This window comes from Epargyreus clarus, unplaced genomic scaffold (genome assembly GCF_041222505.1).
Source record: "Epargyreus clarus isolate Ecla_fem2 unplaced genomic scaffold, WU_Ecla_fem_2.2 ptg000018l, whole genome shotgun sequence".
In the NCBI taxonomy this organism is placed as follows: Eukaryota; Metazoa; Arthropoda; class Insecta; order Lepidoptera; family Hesperiidae; genus Epargyreus; species Epargyreus clarus.
This window is the reverse complement of record NW_027332226.1, coordinates 4228797-4251595: the sequence shown is the minus strand read 5'-3', so window position 1 is coordinate 4251595 and position 22799 is coordinate 4228797. Positions and strand designations below refer to the sequence as shown.

General features: G+C 35.3%; 1 protein-coding gene across 1 annotated transcript in view; it reads right to left on the bottom strand.

The window, feature by feature from the left end:
• Positions 1 to 22799, bottom strand: part of LOC140749552 (ATP-binding cassette subfamily G member 4) — a 71361-nt gene that overhangs the window by 4866 nt on the left and 43696 nt on the right. Inside the window, exons 2-5 of the mRNA XM_073082638.1 lie at positions 21019 to 21136; positions 20454 to 20643; positions 17518 to 17663; positions 9909 to 10068 (exon numbers count right to left, since the gene is read on the bottom strand). Coding sequence (XP_072938739.1) covers positions 9909 to 10068; positions 17518 to 17663; positions 20454 to 20643; positions 21019 to 21136 — 614 coding nt within the window. The remainder of the gene's footprint in view (positions 1 to 9908; positions 10069 to 17517; positions 17664 to 20453; positions 20644 to 21018; positions 21137 to 22799) is intronic.

The window sequence follows — 22799 nt, the reverse complement described above, 5'->3', positions numbered from 1 at the left end:
GTAATAAGCGAAATATAGCGACGATTAAGAAAAATTAAAAGAGCAATGAAGCTAAGACGATCCCGATAATGCCTCGTTCGTGAGACAGTTTGTTTGGAAATCTTCAAGAGCTTATACTTTGAAATAAATAGTCTTGGACAATCATAATTGCACGTTGCGGTACTTTTTGATCGTTCGTTCTTTTTCGCTTCTATAACGCGCTCTTTGAAATTATTTTAGTTTTTTACAGTAAATGCCAAAATCAAAGAATAATAGAAGTTGTAAGTATCTACCAATGTTTTAAAACAATGTGTAAATTTAATGTGTGGTGAAAATATGATGGGTTAAAAAAATACAATGAACGTCATCTTTGTTTGTAAGATATCAAAAAATAAATAAATAACAAAGGTCGAATATAGACTAGTTTTCATATCCAGGGAAAACGTAAATACAAAATCAGCCTAGTTTCCTAGCCTACTTCTTGTTCATAACTTTACTTAAGGACAGCTGTCCGTAATTTAAAAAGAATTACGAGTGAAGTGAGCTCTGATCTAAAGAAATTATGTGACATTTTTCGCTTCAACTGTAGGATCTGGGTTTTTCCGATTGATAAGGGATAGAATAAATTACACTTTCATTTCAGGAAAGCAGTTTGAAATTGTTTTATTGTATTTTAGACTTCCATATTGCATTTTCATTATTTACGTTTCTTTGTAATTACATCTTCGAATACATTTCAGTGCACATGGGTAATAGGGTTAGATAAACTCAACTTGTCTGACGCACTGTTTTGCTTCTAGATAACGGAATTCCTTTATATTTTGTTATTTTACTCCAAATTCTTCCCTTGCGTATTTTTGTTCGTCACCTATTTCTGCTCTTTTCCTAACAGAAGTGTTTAATGTTTATGTGATCTACTTCGGGGTGTCGTAAAGGTGTGTCTACACGAGGCTCCTTCACCGGCTTCAGAATAAGGTACGCATTTGATCAATCATTCAATGGCGTTTAGAAGTATGCACGAAGCTTACAAATATGACATTCATACCTTTTTTTATAATATAGGAGTAGCAGACGAGCATGCAGGCCACCTGATGGTAAGTGGGTACTGCTGCCCATGGGTATCTGTAATCAAACCCAGATAGGATTAGATATTCCTACCTGAGGTCGGCTACAGATACGCCGCTACTCCTGAGAACTAAGCTGGAACGCCTCGGAGAAGTATGTCTCCCTTACCTTTCCCTTTAAACCAGAACACAGCAGCGCTTAACACTGCTGTTATCAGGCAGAAATAGGTGTAGCGGTGGTGTCGCCGGAGTCGAACCGTAAATGTAACCTCTGATACTTATTATAAGTATTTCATAGTAGTGTTAAGTCACCTTTCAATACTACAAAGTAGCTCAAACAACGTGCTACATTCCATGAGTTATAAGTCCTAACGTACGTAAGTAGCAAGTTTGATTTCAAAGCCACGTTCAAACTTCGAGTTAAATTATAGATATGGTATGTTCAAATACAACTCTGTCGTTAGATAGCATATTGAGTTTCTTTGTAGTATGCTTACAGTCACGGTAAGTTCCGATACCAAGTTTTGGCGTAACATTCTCCCTTCGAGTTTTCTTCAATCAATTAATTAAGGTAATTAAAACAGCATAAGTGTTGCTGTGTGCTGGTTTAAAGAGTGTGGTTATGTCACAAGTTATAGTCCGCGCCAAACTGCTAGACCGCTCTGAAGTTGTTGCGAGCAGGTGTAGTCATACAATTACATACGAGTATATTCAGAGCGGACTAGCAGTTTTACGCGGAGTATACACGAATGGATTTGACTTAGTCTTTGGGGATTGGAATTTTGATTTGAGTCTCGGGTAGAACTCCGATTCTATTAGTAGTAGATTACAGAAATCCATGGATGGGAGTGACACTTACTATCAAGTAGACTGCTCAAGTAGTCTGCATGATAATTTGACATTTTATAAGGATAATATTGGCAACGTTCTCTTGTTAGATTTATTTACTTATAAGAGAGAGAGAGGGATGACTCATTACTAATATATAGACTAAGAGTACTATTACTATGTAGTCTATTTACTATATACCTACCTAGTGCTATATACCTATTGCAAAATGCGCCGTCTGTCGCGCGAATACCAAATTAATTAAGTCACATGCAAAAATCATAGCTTGAACTAAATAAGTATTATATATGGGTCAAGAGGTTTTTGATTGGCATATTCACAACTCAGTTAATTAGTCGCTCGCAAGACAATCAAACTTGGTTATTGGAGGGTTACTTTGGCACTGTTGAACTACATTACGAAGTATGTTTGGGTGTAATGTTAAGTTTAGTGAGATATTATGACATGAGCGCTTACAGGGTTATGACACTGACGTATCAAAGATGATATGACGTCAATATTTAATATTTTTATTAAAAAAAACAGAGCACCAACAAGATTGCAAATGTGATTAGAGTCGTAAGTTAGCAATGGGTCGTTCCTTACATCATACCGCTGAGACCAAGTTGGACTCGTCATGTAAGAGTGCCTGATTTATTACATATTAAACGAAGACGGAGCTTTAAAACACTTAAACAATATTATATCCTTATACTGTGATATTATACACGCTGTGGACAATACTTTAATTCAGAGAGAAGACCCGTAATCAGCAGCGGATCAGTAATAGTTTCATTATAGTATTTTATTTCATACACACTTTATAATATAGACTTTATAATATAAATATATTTTATAAATAAGATTATACAAAAAAGGTCATGTAGAGAAACCTATCTACCTAATTAGCGCTCGTTTATAAACCTAATTATGAATTGCTTCGTAATTCGGTTAGAACCTTATTTCAGTGTATCTGGCCCGCTTATTACAAACAATGTTTATACAATTACTTCTCAATTTAAGTATCTTTGAAGTGGCAGTTTATTTTGGATAATGTTTTCACAGCAATTTCAAAATTTTCCAAGAGTTTTGGCTTTATTATTTAGCTGGATGATAAGATTATTATTTCGTACAACATTATTATATTCTGTAATATAAGTGTTTCAACTTGTGATGTCAAGGTTACTTTAATGTTATAGTATTATATTGTAATATAATATTTTAATCGACGTGAATAGAAGATAGACATTAACCGAAAAATAACGAGCGTTAAGTTGGAACGCCTCGGCATGCCTCGCTTTCCTTCAATTAAAATATACATAAAGGTATTTAATATTCTTACATCACAATTACTATTACATTAAATTTAGAGGTAGGTAATTACCGTCTGCAATTATATCAGGACAAAAGCGTAATTTTTGCACGTTGTAAGATAATTACACTCATTGTATTCAAATTGTGCTGGACTTATATTTGACAATATTCCGTTTGAATGAAGAATTGCATGGATAGGAAAATGGCCAAATATTATAAATTAAAATATTTTTCTCAATCGAATTTATTTAGATTATTATTTATTACATAAAATTGGAGAAGGACCATGGATTATTACTGCTCAATTTCATATAAATCGATTGACTACTCTATTTAAGAAATAACAATAACGCTTCGGATTTTTTTATATTTTAAACTGGTATGTTTGAGTTTTATTGATTTCAGTACGATTCCCTCGAAGGCGCTTATCAACTCGCTGTAAAGACCAAGTTGCTTGCCGCCTGAGTTCACATTCGCATTAGAAAGTCGACCGTCGACTATATTCGAGCGCTAGATTCGAGCTATTCCGTAAGCGACGGTCTACAGAACTTTCCTGAGGGCGGTAGTCAACAGCGGCAAGTTGAGTATCTCGCTGAAGTAGCTCATCGTATGTGGCAGTCGACTTGTTGTAAACTATACACGGAGTCAGTCTCGTAATCACGTTAGGAAGATGAAGTAATATGATATGTACGAGAACTTACTATGGAAGAAGATACTTATGTATTCTATGCTATTTGCTATGTCGCGTCCCTAGATATTGTGTAGCTCATTTATTTCCTTACGGTTCCAGCTTGCGTCATGAACATTGGGTAGGTAAACCTTCAAAACCCATGGTTACGAGTATTTGATTAAATACAATATTTTACGCTGATAGGTTCTTGATTGCCGAGTTTCGTACACACTAGGCTACCACTGCTTTTATAAATTATAGATAACTAAATATCATTTAACATTTAAATATCATATAATATGAAACATACAACCACTGCATACTATACGTTTGCGTTAAGTTTAATCGAAATGGACACCCCGCGCAACGCTTCATATTTGGATTTTCGGCTGGCGGACGATGGAGCGCGAGCGAATCACCGGAAAATTCCCTTGGAAATATTCCAGTGTCACTCAACCGAAGAGTATTTTTCCATTTGGAATATACATAATGTTGTCCGTTTTATATAACAGCGCTAATGATTTCTGATTGATGATTATGATTTGTAGCCTTATACACCCCGAGACGTGTACATAGAATCTAGTCAAAACTAAAGTCGTTATTTAGATTGTCTGGTGTAGGACCTGCAACCTTCCGCTTATAAGTCTTTAATATTAATAAATTCGATTGGAACAATTGATTTGTTTTAATTAAAATTAAAACAACAATTTATGAAATTTAATGTAATAATATACCTAATTTAATTTTTGCTACAGAAGTAAACACTTAACTTTTAAGGTTCACTCAAGAGTTAAGATTTTAATACGCTTTTATTAGCTTGAGACGTATGTATGTTGGTATATTAGTATGTAACGGAATCTTTGAACATGATTTTTTAAAAGTATTTTACTACCTACCTACTTCTTCCAAGGCTGTATTTGAAGATTTTTGATAAAATACTTAAACGTCAATCTCGACGAACCTTTAAGATTATTTTAAAAACTGTTTAGTTCAGTTACTTAAGATATTGAAAAAATCGTTTAAGTTTTAAAACAATAAATTGAGAAACACTGTCAGCCATTCTGAACGAGACGAACTTCGAATTATGAAACCGATTAATCGGTCGAGAGTTAAATTGTCCGCGAAATTAACGACTTCTCATAATTAACGACTTCTCATAATTTCGCGCTGCGGTCACTTGAATTCTTAATTAATTTGATTAAAGCGCACTGTAGCAGCTACTCCGTTTGACAAATTTAACGACGGCGCCTGTTTGACTACTGTAGCAACGTTGCTGTTGACAAATTTGTCAATCTTATAAATTAACTTTTAAAATAAAAATAAGTTCCTCAATTTAAATGCGTTTGTTTTGTACATGGTTCACTGTCACATGATTCCTTGAATTAATAAATATTGTAATTTAAAATGATTGCTCAAACATTATAGAGAACGATGTAAATGGCTGAGAGATGATAGAATCTTTAATCTTCGGTCAGGGTGGTACTGCCGCCACACCTATTTCAAGTGTGTAGTAGATCTTGCGTTTCCGTAAGTGAGTGAGTTATGCCGGCTAGCTTATACTAGAACTATCTTAGCACTTATTGTATTATTACATTTATTGAATCAAGTTATATGCGTGTACATCGATTTTTCAGCCCACTCGACTGAAACGATTTTTATGTTTTTTCGTCGGCTTTATCACCAAGTTCGTCCTAAAAATTTCCTTAAATTTCAGTGATTTTTATGAAGTCATGAAAAATTTATGCTCATAGCTTGTGTTGCTCGCTCACTGAATGGTTAAAGCAGTTACATGTTTAAAATAAAAAAGAAGGAAATTATGTTCTGCATAGTACCTACCTAAATGACAGAAGTAGATATTTATTGTTATGAATCAATATTTTGAGACGGCTGTCACAGACTCCAGGAGTGGTAATGAATCTATATTCGATTCAGATAAAATCTGTTACATAATATGGAGTTGGTTACGTAACGGTTTATGCCTATGAGTAGCAGTGACCAATTACCATTAGGTGGACTAAATGCTCACTAATTTTAATCTTATAAAACAATATGTTTCTGCACTTAGATGCGTTATAATTGTAGCAAAAAATTAACATACATTTTAACCTTTAATAAGAAATATGACTTTTGTAGACGTGGTTAGAACGTAGTAATTATCCAGATTTTTATTCGATTTTTTTGAGACTTTAATGACGTCAATACGTTTGCTGATTAATGTTTTTAGTCCGATTTACTAAGTGCCAACAAGTCATAAATCTCGTAAACCAACAGATGTTATCTACACGTCTTAATGTACATTTTTTGTAATTTATCTCCACATTCATTAAATTCTGTGATTGAATTGATCAAATTATCGTGTATTTCATTAATGAATACATCCGTATATGCCGAATATTAAAGCGTTACTAGTCAAGTTTTAAACCAGTACGTAAATAAGTTAGGTACATGTTTTAAAAACATCAAATTTAATTGCGTAAATGAGTCGCTGATTTTTGTTTTTTTATGTAACCAATATTTTGTCGCAAGCGATATCTATGTACAGGATGTTTTTTTTAAATGGGTCTTCAGGGCCAAATCTATAAGGTTTAGCGAAAAATGCTGAAAGGAGTTACCAGACCAATTTTGATAAAAAATTAAACTGATTCATGTCGTTGAACTTCGTTTGCTACTTGTTAATTAAAAAAAGTAAATCTTATATATTAAATTCTCGTGTCACAATGTTTTATCGATTCTCACCAAATTTGATATGCATATTCAGTAGGTCTGAGAATCGGTTACTATCTATTTTTCATACCCCTAAGTGATTACCCTTAACATTTTTTTATTTATATGGCAACACAACGTTTGCCGGGTCAGCTACTCGTAGTAACATTTTTAAGTATTTAATCTTCTGATATCCCTTTAACTTCACTTTAAATGTCGTGTATAGGTTCCAAGAACTAAAATATTTCAGAGAGGAAAGTATAGACCTTCCTTAACCGGGACTCGTCTGAGACTGTAATGAGTTTCCTTTGGAAGGAAATAATTTACTACGCCTTAGGATCTTTGTTCAAGAAACGCGCAATGTACCAAAATGTAATTAATTTACATTTAAGCGAGCAAACGAGCGCTTTTATTGCTAGTTATAATTAAATCAGTTTGCATAACCAAAAGACGAACCTCCGCGATATTAAATTTTGCGCTAAACAAAAAGTTATAAGTGCAAACGATTTATTTTACATTTTTATAGAATAAATAAGATATATTTTTGAATAAAAACATCTAGTGTAGATGTTTTAGTTAGTTGTAAAAACACAAAAACAGGATTTCAAAAATAATGTAAGTTGATATAAAAAATAAGATTAAGTTTCAAAGTAAAAAACGCGTTTTGGATATAAAGTTTATAATTTCTGTAGGTATTTCAATGCTTGTCCCTGTAGTCCCGGGGATAGAATAGGGTCACGGCATTCCTTGCCTGTCGTAAGAGGCAACTAAAGGGGGCTTCCGGGGTTGTGGGCGGCAAGAGTGGAGAGCTCGATCTGTCTCCAGCAAGCGACCCCGGTAAGGACAGTTGTATGTGTGGTCGCGTACCACCAGATGCGCGGGTGGAGCGTAAATGGCTTCCACCAGGGCAGAACCCGATAGGGGCATCGCGCTTGGAGGACTCCGGTTGTGTTCCGTCGGAAATCCGGGAGTCCTCCACCAAGCGCTGAGGACGGCCACTGCGGGGTTTAAATCCTATATAACTTGTCGTCGCTCCCTACGGCGTTGGGTACCTTTTGAAGATTCCCCCTCGTGAACAAAAAATATATTTCAATGGTATTCAACAAGATTGAATTAATTTAATGTCGTTGTTCATTATGTTTAAGAGTTTAGGGGACTTATTGTTAAAATAATTTATTGCATTTTCTGTCGCCTGTGTAAAGATACCATGATGCTTAAGTATTTTTTTATCTACTGGGATACAATAAAATTATACTATTTACTATACGTATATTCCAACATATAATTTATAACATTTACCTTCCTTTGTAATGGAGCCGGTTACGCTTAGATCATTATCATAATTTTTAAATCAATATTCTCCATAAAAAAGTCGTTTGGGACCGATTGATATCGATCCGATAGCATGTACGTTAATTGTTAGGTTCACATAATATAATATCGTTTCTTAACAAAAAAAATGTTTGAATGTAGTAAATGTATGAAATTTGATTTTGATTTGATTTTGAATGTAGTAAATGTATGAACCGACATAGCTCTCAAAATTAGCAGGCTGAAGTGGCAATGGGCCGGCCACATCGCTCGGAGGACCGATAACCGGTGGGGAAGGAAGGTCCTCGAGTGGCGACCACGCGTAGGTAAAAGGAGTACAGGCCGCCCCCCGACCAGGTGGACCGACGACCTGAAGAAGACCGCGGGAAACCGTTGGCTTCAAAGGGCACGGGACCGGTTGGAGTGGCGCCAATTAGGGGAGGCCTATGTCCAGCAGTGGACCTCAAAAGGCTGATGGATGGATGGATGGAAATGTATGAAAATTAATCAATTGTATCTATACTTAGTAGCAATAGATAGGACATGGGATGGAAAACCATATACGTCAGCCAATATAAGATGGTGTTAGTGTGCAGTGGAACCGACACTGGTGCTCACCCATCCAACTGCTGATCACGCCCGCCTCTTAACTCACGCTTGTTTTTATTTTTTATATTATATAATATAGGAGTAGCAGACGAGCATGCAGTTCACCTGACGGTAAGTGGCTACTGCCGCCCATGGAAATTTGTAATCAACCCCAGATAAGATAAGATATTCCTATCTGAAGTCGGCCACGGATGCGCCGTTACCCCTGAGGACGAAGTCGGAACGCCTCGAAAAAGTATGTTTCCCTTACCACACCTTTCAAACCAGAACACAGCAGCGTACTGTTATGAGGCAGAAATAAGTGTGGCAGTGGTGCTGCCGGACTCGAACCACAAACGGTTCTACCAGCTTCAAATATTGGCCTATTCAATTCAAATATTATTATTAATAGATTCGAATATTGACTTATGATATTGTTTCTTTCATATTGTTCATTGAATAGTCGGCTTGACCGTAACCAAAATCAATCAACTATATCTATAATAGCAATTGGACATGGTTAGGAGCAATTCGATATGTGCGCTGCAAAACAATACATATAAATAATCGTTATTTCGATGCATTGTGTCTCGAATCCCTTATTCAGGCAATGTACTAGTTGGAATATTGGAGATGCCATTAAAAAGAGATCAGGGTTAAGGAGTCTGTTTCGACAGGATAAATGATTGTAACAGATTTGTAAGCGTTGTGAGGTGAACTTACAAACGTGCAATTTGTATTTTGTACTCGATTTCTTAATAAATATTAAAATCTGTGAGAGCTTTTATCGCAAAATATTTTAAAATTTGGATTCCAGGAATGCGTGTTAGAATCATTGTATTTAATGTTTAGCTTTATGTTTACCCGAAAAAAAGAGCAGTTTGTGATTTAATCTAAATCGTTTAAAACATAACCCTTAGAGATAAAACGTAGCATTTTCTGTCTGTATCATGCATGCTATGAACATAGAAAATTATAATACAGATACACAGGCTCAGAACAGATGCAAATTCAGCCATTACTAAATAGCAAAGAAATATGCAGTCCATCTAATGTAAATGGTCACTGCGGCATTTGACATTCAAATCCCAGGCACGCACCTCTGATTTTTCGATCTTATGTGCGTATTAGAAATTAATTATCACTTGCTAAAACGGTGAAGGAAAACATCGTGAGGAAACCTGCATACCTAAGAGATTTATAAAAAAAAATCTCAAAGGTATGTGAAGTCTACCAATACGCACTTGGCCAGCGCGGTGGACTATGGCCTAATCCTTCTCATTCTGAGAGTAGACCCGTGCCCAGCAGTGGGACAATAATGGGTTGATGACGAATTAATTAAAACAGGATTGGAGTTGCTACTTGCTATCTCCGAGGACTAAGTTAATTGAACGTCTCATATCTTGTGGTATTTCATGACTAGTTAGCATTTAAAAATTTGATTTTGTTACCTGATAGCAGCACATTCCTTTAGCCAAGACGTAGACTCTATCGAAGAGGGAGAACAGCGAGGCCGAGGGTTGGTGGATGGTGCAGATGATAGTGCGGCCCTGACGTGACAGTAGTCTGAGGAGTACCACCAGCTGCCTGATTGACACCACGTCTAAACCCCTGAAATAAAATTTTGAAAATGTTTGTAAACAACAATAAACGGATTGTAAAAAAATCAACCGTCTTCACCTACGGTTTAACTTAATATCGAAAAATACCGAAAAATACCGGTTTGTTGTATGAAGACCCTCTTTAATATTCAACTTTATTTTATTTTTAGTATATTTCTTATAGCGGTCACCGTTATGCATCGTCTGTAAAAAATTCAAGTGTCTTATCTATTACGCTTCCAGAGATAGAGCACTGTGACAGACGGACAGACAGCGAAGTTTTAGTAATAAAGTTCCGTTTTTACCCTTTGGGTACGGCACCCTATAAATGGGTTCCGTTTTCATATAGGTAGATAAACAAATGCTCACGTTAGACGCCTAACACCTCTCTATGTACCTCGGAGGTTAAAAAGGGAATATTTAATCAAATACTTAGTGGCTTGACTGTTATCCTAGCCGTTATACTATCTCTACTTTACAATAGTTTATATGCTGCTTTGTTCTAATGTGAAGCTTGTGGTAAAGCTGATTTAGCAGTAACTTAATGCCTTGTTATAGGAACTTTATCTCCCCAAGAAGCGTACCGTCGAACTTTGAGGAAATAATTATAATTATAACTTATAAATTTGTAATATAAATATAATACGAGTACAATACAATACTAAAACTGTACCGAACGTGAATAATAGGTGTTTATTTTATAGTACAAAAACTTAGTCCCCTTTGACTTTTAAATAAATTAAAAGATACTAACTCAACATAACTGAAATAATATGGCGTTTTTACTTAAATATACTTCAGAGTTGAAATTATGATGAATAATTATGATTTTTATAATTTTAATAATTTTTATAATTATGATTAAATTTACAAATAATAAATTAATGTGATCATAGTATATAAAATTGTCGACACATCATAGTAATAGTCTAAAAATGAAAATATGAATGAAAATATGTAAATACATATATAACCTGATAGAACTATATAACGTGACAGAACTAGAATGGTTGAAACAAAGGAAATATGTAAACCTTATAATTACAGAAAACGAAATAAAGTACAAAGAATAGAGAGCACATTTAGATTCTTTAAAAGTAACATAAATGTTAAGTACATTTCTTCATTGTTTTAATGAAGAGTATTTTTTCAAAGTTTACGCAATTTCCAAGGAGACAAGGGCACGAATTATCCTTTTGTGTGTTCAAACAGAAGGTTCCATCTTTGTTATCAAATTTTAATGGGTCGACAACAACTTTGGCTAAACTTCATCCAAGTTTGAGAGCTTCGATGGGGTTTGTTCCGACCGATTGAATACAAAAGCGTCCCTTCGAGAAATTATTTTAATTCTTTATTAGGTAAAATGCTATGCTCTTATAAATATGCAAATAATACTGAGGAAGTCTTTGTTATTGTTTGTAATATTCTGTTCTGTTATTATATTATAGTTTATTTTCAAAGTAAGGTTAGAAATGAACGTTGATATTTCGTTTGTATTTACATTTAAAATTAAAAGACAACATTTATACTCTACTGAAGAATAATATTCTTTGTTTACTTTCAGAAAGTGGTGGAGTCCTTTGTGGTTCTATCGGTGGCACCACCGCTTCCCTATTTCTGCCTAATGACCGTAGTGTAAAGGGCTGCTGTGTTCTGCTTTGAAGGGTGTGATTAGGGATACTTATTTTTCCGAAGTGTTCCACCTTAGTCCTCAGAGATAAGGATGCATTTGTGGCCGACCTCAGGTAGAAATGTAAAAAGAAGAGACTGAGCCTTCTAAAAACAGAGTTAATAAATAACATGTATTTTTTTTCACTTTTCACTTTTGCTTGCATCGTAAATGTATTAAAATGTGTTTTCTCCGTTACAGTGCACAATTTGTATCAAAATGCCAAAGCATTAGCGTGCCGGTCTTCAGCTGACGTGATGAGAAAATGTCTTCCATAATTTTGTGGAGAGACTGATGCGCGAAACATGTTAAATTAAATTTAGTCAAAATTGGTTAGTCATTTTTAAATTTCTTAAGTGTTTGGTTAAATCTTTTTACATAGGAATTTTTTACGAACATTATTTGAAACAAATTTACTCGTATTAAGCGCCCTACAAATATTATGCGTGAATGTTTTTATAGTTTTAGGATTTCACACATACACAGATCATAATAAAAATATATAATATAACATCTGGTAAACAGTTAGTCATTTAGATGAAGATCTAGTTATCCTGGGAAAAATATGATGATTTTTACAATAACCATTTTTTGTAACAGATACTTTAACGTAACAAACGGTTAAGGAGCTTGTATTAATACAGTAAACAATTACTTCACTTTAATTATACTTCATATTTATTATCATAACCTGCAAAATAGTTTTTCTTATGAATCAGTAAAAAGGTTCAATAAAAAGTTTAGTTAACAATAATTATAGTAGTGCTACAGGTTCTCGTTGAAAATAGTTTATTTTTACATAGTCAGGTACGAGTACAATTTTTTTACAGTATAAATATAGCAAAGCAAATGAGCATGTTGTCCTCCTGAAGATAAGTGGCTTCTGATTTGGTATCGACCCCACATAAAAGTTAATTCCTACCTGAGGTTGGCCACAGATGCCTTGCTACCCTTCCTTGCTACACTATCTGATGATTAAGTTGGAATGCCTCGGATTAACGACATATATATCTTATGCGTACCTGTTACCATACTCTTTAAAGCGGAACATATCCGCGCTTAACATGCATTAGGTAGAAATAGGCGTGGTGGTGGTGGCTCTGGAGCCGAACCAAAAATAGGGTTCTACCAACTTCAATATGTACATATTACGAGTATTTTTTTTTATAATATAAGAGTAGCAGACGAGCATGCAGTCCACCTTATGGTAAGTGGCTACTGCCGCCCATAGACATCTGTAATCAACCCCAGATAGGATTAGATATTCCTGCCTTAGATCCCCTGAGGACTAAGCTGGAACGCCTCGGAAAAGTCTGTCTCCCTTACTACACCCTTCAAACCGGAACACAGCAGCGCCTAACACTGCTGTTATTAGGTAGAAATAGGTGTGACGGTGGTGCCGCCGGAGTCGAACCACAAAGGGTTCTGCCACCTTCAACCCGAGTATATTACCGATTACGTTTCTATGACGAAATTCTCATCGAAATCTTTACATTCCACCGTGCCATACACTGAAAAACGTGACCTTTCAGGAGTTATTCGAAACGTGGGCCTGAAATTGCAATTACTCGACTACAATAAGAAGTAATTCGCTTAATCACCAACCCCGTAACGGTTTATTGCTCATAAACCCACGCCGTGTTCGGAAATTGAAACGCCTGGACCGACTCCACTATGTTGATTTAATTTCTTATGAGTATTTGTATCGGAATACGATATTAATTTTGTATTGGACTGCATTGTTGTCATTAGCTTTGCCTATTGGTACTCCTAGTCAAAATAATTTGTAATATCGGTTGAGGGACTGGCTCAATTTATTTCCAACAATTTTTAAGTCTAGTTCTCACAAGTATATCCCATTCGCTGCTTTTAAATGCAATAATAGATGGCGTTGTCGGTTGTATGTATGTGAATATAACGTTAGTCAACACTGTTTTGATTTTTTTGCGGAAATTAAAGAAGAAACCATTTTTTTATAATATAGGAGTAGCAGACGAGGATGCAGCCCTGATGTTAATTGGCTACTGCCGCCCATGGACATCTGTAATCAACCCCAGACAGGATTAGCTATTCTTTCCTAGGTGGCAACAGATGCGCCGCTACCCTTGAGGAGTAAGCTGAAAGTCTTAGAAAAGTACGTCACCCTTACCAAATCAGAACACGCGTTTAACACTACTGTTATGAGACAGAAGTAGGCGTGGCGGTGGTGTCACCGGAGTCGAACCACAAAGTGTTCTACCATCTTCAAATTATAATTTATTTAGAAACTTGCGAACTTAAAGAAGAGGCCATTATTGTTTCTTTTCGTTACTTGCACGACTTTCCAATATCTATTTGTAAATATACAAATACATATCAATACAGTGAAGTTAAAAAATACGCACGTGCGTCAACAAAATTGCTTCAGGTACTGCCTAACAATAAGAGGTAATGCCTTTAATCACTCCATCCGTACATAATGGTTTATTACTCATAAACCCACGCCGTGTTCGGAAACTGAAAGTGTTCGAGCAACTTGATTTCCTGCTACCCTGGTCCTTCGATTCAGAGATTGAATGGGAAACAAATTAATCTATGTGTACGTGGAATACTTAGAAACGAAGGGAAGAAAAAATATGGCTTCATCAACGGAATTAAAATAAATCAATTAGGGAATGTAACATTCATTCGTAAGGACTGATGAATACCAAATACTCGGTCGTACAATCAAGGTCATCTTGGTTTTTCCGCTGTGTTTAGCTCAAAGTGGTCGTACAACCAAGGTTGCGTCTAAGGGCTATGTAAATCCAATTCCGGACATCCAAATTTCTATACAATGGAGCTCTACAAGGTTTGTACAATCTATTTAGCTTTGTGCAAAGACATTTAATGCGGCAAATCAAAATCAGGTTTGAACAAGTTTGAAACTCGGATATGAAACTTAATACTATTAAATAGTCAATAACACTTGATTTAAACGTGTGCAGACTATAAATGGCCACGTGAGAATCAAACTCGCACATAGAGGATTCCGTACCACCAAATTTTCATTTTTTTTAAGTTCTTATATCAGTTATAGAAGTAAATTCATTATTATTATTTTAATACTACTACCTGGGTAGGTTACGGTTAAACAGATTTAGCGAAAAACCCCGAAAGTAGTGATCTTGTCTTTTCTGGTATCTTGCAGCCCCCTTATTTATTTATTATTTATTCTTAGTATTTGTTGTTATAGCTGCCACACACGTTATACATTGTCTGTTAAAACGTCAAGTGTCTATCTATAACGGTTCAAGAGGTGGAGCCCTGTGATATACGATAGCGGGGGCTTACTGATAGTGTTCCGTTTTTACCCTTTGTGTACGGAACCCCACAAATGTTTAATCAGGCCAAGAAGAAATACCGGATTTTGATTGCAAACACTTTTGGTGGGACAACATTAGAAATAAATGAAGATTAATGACGAATTATTAATAAAACAAGATCGATGTTTTGTCCTAGGTTGAAATCCCAGGCACGTACATACATTGTACAGCTGATTTGCGTATTGGAAAATAATTATTTATGTTTTTTCTTGTATTTTCTGGGATCTTGCAACCCCCATTAAGCTTATGTATTTTTTATTCTTAGTATTTGTTGTTATAACCGCCACCGTTAAACATTCTCTGCAAAAAATTCAAGTGTATATAGATGACGGTTCAAGAGATACAGCCCTGTGATATACGATAGCGGGGGCGTACTAATAGCGTCTCCTTTTTACCCTTTGGGTATGGAACCCTGCAAATGTATAACAAACTCTGCAATTTCATCTAGTGTTGGTTATTTAATTATTCACTAGGCATGCTTCCGTACACAATTTAATCTGGTTACGCTGCATTACAACGTTAGTGAGGGATTATGCAGGATGATTAGGATTATATTCGCGATGTAATTATCTTGCCATTCCTTGTACTACATGTGTATATCCGTTATTGAAATATTTAATCAGGTCAAGAAGAAATACTGGATTTTGATTGCAAACATATTTGGTGGGACAAAATTTGAAACAGATTGCCACAATAATTGTGTTTATGTTGTATGTTATATTTATTTTGGTACGTTAGGTAACATTGGCCAGTGTTCTGCCCTAGGTTGGAATCACAAGCGCATACATCTGATATTTAATAGTTATGTGCTCATTAGAATTAATTATTTATCAATTGCTTCAACGGTAAAGGAAACACTGTAAGTAAACCTACAGACCTGAGAGTCTTTTAAAAATAAAAAAGTAGATAACCGATTATTTTCATAGCAACAGTGACAGAGTAAGGGGTGGAACGCCTTGAACGACACGGGTAAAATCCTACTGTGTAATAGAAAACTTTTTATTTTTCTTTATGTAAATTCCGCTTTAAGTCTAAATAAAAAGAGCGAAATGAAAAAGGATATCCCGCGCCCGCAAGAAATTCAAATACGACCTCTAGTCTCAGGATTGCTTATAACATCTCTTCTAGCAAAACTCGACCGTTCAAAGCGAAATACGGAAGCGATGTTTTGCGGTACAAATACGTAAAGGGATAACATTGCAACGGACTTAGAATGCTCAAATTGATGCTGCACAAAGCAAAGCGTTATACAAAGCGGAACAAAGTAAGTACCTATTACTGGGCTTAGGCTTGACTCTGAGCTTTAGCTTGGAGCATTTATGTTTCTTATATCTTATATGTGGGGTAATTTTATTTATGGATCACATAACATATGTTTGATAGAAAATCGGATACATTTTCTTTCCCCAACAGCACATAGTTGGAACTTAAAAAGGTGGTAGAATGAATTTTAGTTTCACTGATTACAACCATCAAGCGCTTTTCTTGCTTTGACAAAGACGAGACGCACTTATTTAGTCTTTATTCTTAGTTGCACTTGAGACGAAGTTTAGGTAGGGCCACAATTGTGTTTATGGCTAATTAAAGATATCGAAAGTAGTGACCTCTTACTCTCATTTTAATTTCATAATTGCAGCAGAAAATCTGCTGTTAATATTGAAACAGATATTTACGTAACCGCCGCCTTCAGCGTTGCTATACCTTTCATACACATAGATACAAACACGAACACATACTTATACAACAGCAAACATGCGATAAAAATGTGACCAACGCGCCACCACACGAGGCAATGAGTCCAGAGAGAAATGTTTAAAAATTCATGTATTTCTCCAATGACATTTTATATCAATGTATTTCTCTAACAAACCGGCGAAGTCGTGCGGAAGTCTAGTGAGAAATAAGCGAAATAAAACAATAAATTTCTTGCTTATTTTTTGCAGTGCTCAACTGCTTATGTCTGGATCCGTATAAATTCGGTCCCGCGCGCTGAGCCGGGCGTGTCGCAAAGCGGCTTACTTCCATACATTCCTCTTTGTACAAGTTTGTTTCATTTGTACATTTTTTTCCTTCAATTTTCTGGATTTGTTTAAGATTTTCATGTAATACAAAAACTATACATTAAGGAGAACTTAATACTAAGTAATTCTTCAGTCTACCTAAAAGGACACGACAATAGTAGTACAAAAACTAAAACAACATAACACTAATACTCGTACCACCTTTAAACATTCCATAAATGTGAATTTCATAAATATTTAATTATATCAAAAGAACCTAAACGTACCTACTAAAGACAGATATTTCTGTCAGTAGGAATAAGAATGGTCCCGAATTTCAAAACTAGATTCAAAATATATGATAAATATTTACCCCTCGCCAAAAGTAAGGCTTTTTGTATATATCATTAATTTTCTGTTGAAAATAAAACACAAAAGAAACTTACGTAGTAGGTTCATCCAAGAATATTACAGGCGGATTGTTCACCAACTCTAGGGCTACAGAGAGCCGTTTGGACTGTCCTCCTGAAAGCCTTTCTGTCCTCGTATCTCTGTGCTCCCACAGGCCTAGAGTCTGCAAAATTTCTTCTACCTGTAACCAAAAACATAGGTTAATCTTAGTGTTTTACCGGTGGTAGAAAGGTACAACCGGGGAATAACAACCGTCACACCTATTTTTTTCTTGAAGTAGTTCTTGCGTTTTGGTGAAAAAGTGTGTATACGCGCTAACTGGACATATGAGGCGACCTTGTTTTAATCTTCAATCACCCAACAGTTAACATATTTACGACCAGTTTCAGGTGAAACTGATCTACATGAAGTTGGGTTAGGTTATCCAAAATTATTTGTGGATATATTAAATTATAATTTATGGGAGTAGCATATCCCGTGATTAATTTTTCGTTGATTACAATACAGTTAACAAAAGGAGATGGGAAGAGAGTAGAGGAGAAGATTTGCGAAGTGTGAAATTTGGAATCTGGAATCTCTACTGCTGACACCGATATCTGTCTTTCATCACTGTACTACTACATGATATATTCGTTTGAATATGATTTCAAATATTTTTTATCGTAAGCATAAGTTAAATTATTAATTGGGGAATACGGATATGCCTTTCGAAATAAACACTTCTTGCTTAAAATGTTTTATATTTATCAGCTGCATTAATAGTATGTTTACCGTATAATTAATGACCCTAATATTTATGCCTATATTTATTGCGTAAATTATATCTTCCGTGACTACCATACTTATTGCATATGTCTTGCTTTTTATTGTAATCATAAGCTTATATTCAAATCTTTAAAACATAAATCTAGAAGAACATTAATCGTCATATCACGAAATCCCTAAAATTTAATTCTGATAATAATAATAAATCTTCTATTGTAAATCCAATACAAAACAATTGGACTAATTAACAAAATGAGAAGGCCAGCGTGACCTAAATGCAATGATAATAGAACGTCCTTGCTTGTAATTTATACAAACGATCTAATTATGAGTATTTATTGACGTTATTTTCACGGTAGGTGCTGATTATTAGAAAATTTATTTTCCTCTATGTCCCTTTTTGCACAATAATGCTAGAAGTTTCTAGTGATTATTGTGATTTTCGATGATTACGGATGTTTAGATAGAAATGTGTACATAGGAATTAGGGATACACGCAGGAATGTAAAATATTTATGCTATAAATTATCAAAATAAATCGATTTGCGGTTGACTAAAGCATGGACTATACTAAACGAATTTCAAAATTATTGGAATGTAACGTATTATTGGAAAGTATCCTGGGATTAATTTGTTCCTACAACTATAGAAAAAGAAAATGTAAGTGTATGTAAGCTGATAAGATGTTCATCAGATGAAATGTTTAATATGAATAGGATTTGGTCAACAATTACTCAAAATTAACGGTTTCTATCAAATATGAAGGAGGAAGCAATCCAAATAATAATAAGACATCATAAAGTATCGCGAACAAAATGATCAAAACTGATACCTAAAACAAACTTGATACAAGATTGATCCGACCCAAGATTCCCAAGCCTAGGGATTCTTGAAAAATAAGTATAAGGATCCAAGCAAATACTTTCAAAACATTCTTCGGCGCCTTCGTTTCTTCAGTGGCAGGAATTTGCCGAAATCCCGCATTAGTCTGACGTAACAGAATCTGGAATGGAAATCCAAGTTTTCAAGCCACCGGAATTGTAAGTATAACATGAATAAGTAAAACGCGTTTAATGGAATAAAAAACGGTATGAAAATGAAGTCGAAGTAGGGACGAGTGTTCAATAAGAGAGCTCGTTCGTATGTATATTATATCGATTTGAATATACTTTAGCTTATCTTATCTTTTAAATTTTCTATAGATGTGGTGGATGCGGAAACGCGGTAAATGAGTAACTACTTGAGATAAGGTATTAGAGATACCTGTCGGCATTAATTTTGATCTTGTTTTATATGGAGTTATAAAGATGGGATACAATTACATCCATTAATTCAATAATCCGTTGTATGTGTTGGATGGTATATACTTTTAATGATATTCCATTCTATCAAATTTTGTAGACGAACGTTTGAATTTTCTGTATTTTTTTCTTTTCTACACAAATATGTTTTTTACCATGTTTACTTCAAAATTGTACGACAGGGGCAGATATTTTACTCTCGAAAAAATTGTCGACAACGGTGAAACCTGTCATGTCCAAAAGTAGTTTATCTTTAAAACTGGAACGAACCATACAAAACACAAAAAAAACAATACCTACAATCGGTTAAGCGCTTCCAGAGATTGGCATGAACAAACATAGTGACAGGCGATTTATATTCTTGTTATGTATATAATATGTACCTGCCTTAATTAATCAAAGTTTAGCAGTACAATTTTATTTCACGCATAAAATTACGCTATTTTATGAAGAAGGTAATTAAGTAAGACTCGCCGTTAAAAACTTGATTAACTAGACATTGATTAACATTCATTAACGCAGCATTGAATAACTAAGGCAATAATGTTTCTTATTTATATCTTGAGTAAGAATATACGTCTTATATAGGTACGGAGTATTTAAAATTATGGTACAGTGGTATAATGAAATTTTATGAGGCCGCAAAACAAACTTTTAAGTGTTAAGTGGTCAAGAAATTTGTTTTGTTTTTGTTTTACCTTGTCGTGACAGATATAAACTGTGATGTTTTTACTGTCGAACACTAAAAAATGCATTCAAATGTTTTAGAAATAAGTTCCTTTTAGAAGAATACACTAAATACAAGTCATTTTTCAGCTGAGGCCAACTCTGCTCCAAGCTTCAGATCAGCAGCTATTCGCATAGTCTCGCATAGTTACGTATACTGTTAGAAATAAATCACTTACGACAAGTCCCTTTTCAGCTGAGCCCAGCTCTGCACCAAGTTTCAGGTCAACTGCTATCCGCATGGACTCGCTGACCGTCAGCCTCTGCTGCAGCAGGTCATCCTGCATGATGTAGCAGCTGAGTTTCTTGAATACTCGTATATCGCGCGCATGTCCATTCACCGTGATTCGTCCGTTTACGCCGTTGGTCCTTGAAGCAAGGATAACATCAGAAACATCCATTCATATATATTTGTAACCACAAAATGTCTATTCTAATTCTTTATGTAACTAAATAATAGCAACAATCAATATATTTGTATACACATTAAAATACTTATGATATTCTGTAAACCTGATTTATAAAATTAAGAAAATCATGAAAAAAGAAACAATATTAACGATACGTTAATGTTATGAAGAGGTCAGCCACACAATTAAAACCAGAACTCAGCAACGTTTAACACCGCTACTATAAGCGAAAATTTATGTTTGTGGCGTTTAAACGATCTAAAAACCTAACTTTAACACAATTTAAATAAATTCATCTCAATTTTGTTCTAAACCAACAACAAATAATACATACGTGTAACCTGCTAGTATGTTGAGCAACGACGACTTGCCGGCTCCAGAAGGTCCAAGGATGCAGGTCAGCTCTCCAGAACGGAACTCGCCAGATACGCTGTGGAGTATTCTGCGTTCTCCTGAAACAATAGACCTGTCATAAGTATAAAACTAAGTGGTTTTGGTCATTGGCGAATGAATTTCGGCGATTTTTGAATGTATGAATAAGTAGGTATGTTACAAATTAAAGGAAGCATTTTTATTAGGAAACTGAATCGCTTGAGACACAATATACTATGTTTTGTTGTGTGAAGTCGCACTTGGCCGGATCACTAATGTGGCTTACTAGAATGTACAAGAAAAATAATTAGATATTGATTCGCCCTCTATTTTGTCCGATAATAATAAAACGAAAGATAAATATTATGGTCTTAAAATAAAAATCCAATTTGCGCGTAAAATAAAAATAATAACAAAGTAACACTCCAATTCGTTTAAATTGAATCTAAGCAAAGTTTGAGCAGGAACGGTCCGTAAACTGCTTGCTCGTTGCATAAATAAACAAACACTTACTTCGATGCTACCCGCAGTACTTGGGGGATAAATTTATGGCGGGATTTATAAAAACGGGAAATCTGATATTTTATCACGAAGTGAATACTGAAATCAGAATTCTAATATATTACAGGTTTTACGACATAAGGTGTTTAAAAACTTTCAACATTTAACTCATACTTTAATTTTCTAAGAAATAACAAATGTTCATAATAGAAGAATCTGGGTACCCTACATTAACACCCAGAAGTTATTAAAAGGTTATTTAGAATGGAGATTGAAACTGGATACTTCTTACATGGTGATAACAAAGCTGTTAGTACTGGTTGTTATCATTACATAGAAGTGGTTAAGCCCAGATGGAGGCCTTTTAAGCGGTTTGAAAACGGGATAGGCCTATAACCTGTGTTTATACTAATCCATTATATCATGTGTCCATACTGCGAAATACATCTATCAATAGTTAGGTTATGACAACATGGTCCCTGTAATTTCGGGACCAGAATATGGCTACGGTATCTCCTGCCTGTCGTAAGAGGCGACTAAAAGGGACTTCCGGGGTTGCGGGTGGCAAGAGTGGGAGCTCGAACCACCCGGACAGCGACCCCGGGAAGGTCGGCGATATGTGTGGTCGCATACCGTTGTGCACACCAGACGGCGTGGCGAGCGTCACGCCCACCTGGGCGGAGCCCAATGGGGCAACGCGCTAAGAGGACTCCGGTTGCGTTCCTCTGGAGATCCCGGAGTCCTCTACGCAGCGCCAAGGACGGCCACCGGGGGTGTTTTAGTGCGGTAAGAATCCCACATAACCCTGTGCCGCTTCCACGGCATAGGGTTATGTACCTTTTGAAGGTTTCCCCTCGTAAACAAAAAAAAAAATAAAGGTTATGACAACATTTGCGACTTCTTAACAATTCCAGGGAAGTTGTTCGTGCGAGCAATAATATTGCGCATGGTAGACAAACAGAATTTAATGTGTATAATTTTAATAACTTCGCAATGTATACATGGCTTCATCTATAATTTTCCCACTTTATTTTTGTCTATTAAATACAGGAAACAAAAACAAACGGCAAACAAAAAATGGTTCTAATGAGATTTAGGATTGCTGATGTGCCATAATCGAGTATCAACATTTATTTTTCTCGTTTTGGAGATACTGATTACTTAATTTAAGCAACATAGCAAATGTTTCCGGTACCTAGGAACTTATTCCACAAAAACACACCATTAAGCATTATTGCTCGT